Source organism: Cyprinodon variegatus, unplaced genomic scaffold (assembly GCF_000732505.1).
Source record: "Cyprinodon variegatus isolate N-32 unplaced genomic scaffold, C_variegatus-1.0 Scaffold225, whole genome shotgun sequence".
Taxonomy (NCBI): Eukaryota; Metazoa; Chordata; class Actinopteri; order Cyprinodontiformes; family Cyprinodontidae; genus Cyprinodon; species Cyprinodon variegatus.
This window is the reverse complement of record NW_015150678.1, coordinates 789353-790951: the sequence shown is the minus strand read 5'-3', so window position 1 is coordinate 790951 and position 1599 is coordinate 789353. Positions and strand designations below refer to the sequence as shown.

General features: G+C 36.8%; 1 protein-coding gene across 1 annotated transcript in view; it reads left to right on the top strand.

Moving 5' to 3' along the window:
- The window catches only part of vps54 (VPS54 GARP complex subunit), a 38992-nt gene that overhangs the window by 16208 nt on the left and 21185 nt on the right, over positions 1–1599 (top strand). The window contains 1 exon segment of the mRNA XM_015380938.1: positions 1111–1195. Within this exon segment, the coding sequence (XP_015236424.1) occupies positions 1111–1195 (85 nt within the window).

Genomic DNA, 1599 nt, shown 5'->3' with positions numbered 1-1599 from the left:
TGGTGCGGCTGACTCCATGAGTCACGTTTTTGACTTTTTATCGGTTCATAAGACATCTACACAAGGCTTAAATCCATGTTTGAACCTATGACTCATTTCATTTTTACAAAACAGGATAATTAACTTTTTATTCTACATTCCAACAGTATTTACTCTCTGTCTCTTTAGCTGCACAATTAAGAGTTTGTAGAAAGTTTGTGAAGAATCGGAGGGGTTTTGTAGTTGAAGCATTTTATATACGAGATGCCACAGAACCCTCAGTTCTTCCACCCCACGAAGGAAACTGTTCAGTCAAGCTGTTTCAGATGGTTGTGCTTCATTGGTTTTAAGTTTTAACTGAGTCAGCAGGATGCATGTTAGCACCAGCCTGTAAATTAGCATCAGCTTTCAAATCAAAGAGGTGGTTGTTAAACATTTAAACATTCACTTTCACTACTTTGGCTGCAGTATCAGACTAATACGACTGATTAACTGTTTTTCGGTAATGTATAATATAAAGGAGTTCCTCTTTCCTTGTTCTATATCTTTGTGAAAGGATTTCAGCAGCAGGAATCAACATGCTGACAAACCTGTTCCACCCATTCATGGTGTGAGCTGGCCCTTCCAGAAACGGTTTATTTAAAGTTAGAGCCTCATGATATGAGAATAAATCCTGGTCTTTTAGCAGCAGATTTACTTCATACATCCAGATAAAGTTTAGTATGAAACCTAAAAAGGATCTTGCTTTCTTCTTCTGGCTAATTCAGCAGGTTTTTAGGTGTTTGAAGTAAGTTTCATGTAGCGTATAAGGAAACAGTTTTGACCTTTTTTTTATATATAAAAAGGAACAGATACTATTTAGTTAGGCATTTTCTAATTTCATTTTTACTTTTCTTTTTGCACATTCTGTTTCTGTAATTCCTGCAGTTCAAAAGAGAATCACATGACCCTGTGCCAACCTCGTAGCGCTGTTTTATTTCCTCCCTCAGGTTTCACAAGGAAAAGTCGACTTTCAGTCTTTACAGCTGCTGATGTTTATACATTTTCCTTTCCCATCTCATTCGACAGACAGCTTTAGCTCATCGGAGCTCATAAATAACCTTTTCTGTTTTCTTTGTTTGCTGTTTTTAGAGGGAACGAATCCACGACCGCTGCAAGACGATCTGTCCCAATAAAGACGATGTGGATGCAGTTTCCAGTGTCACATCCAACAGCGGTATGAATTATTAATTTGCTGCTGCAGCCCAGTGCCCCCATTATTTAGTCCATAAACCAATCAGCACATCACTGCTGTGTTAAACATGAGTATCATTGGATGCTGGACTGAAGTAGCATCGCTAACCGACTAAACTCTCTTTCCATTTCATCCACATAGTGACTAAAATCTTAGGGAAGTCATATTTAAATGTCAAATCATTCTGGCTTAAACATCTATAAAAATGTAGTCTTTATCCGATGATATTGTCCCAAAATTTAGAAAATTTCTATTTATTAAAAAAATGCTATCTTAAAATCTGTGTTGTTTTTTTTTTTGGTTTTTTTTTCCGTTATCGTATGCAGGCCAGTTAGTTATACGTCAGCCTGAACACCTAAATTCGACCAATCATATATCAACAATCA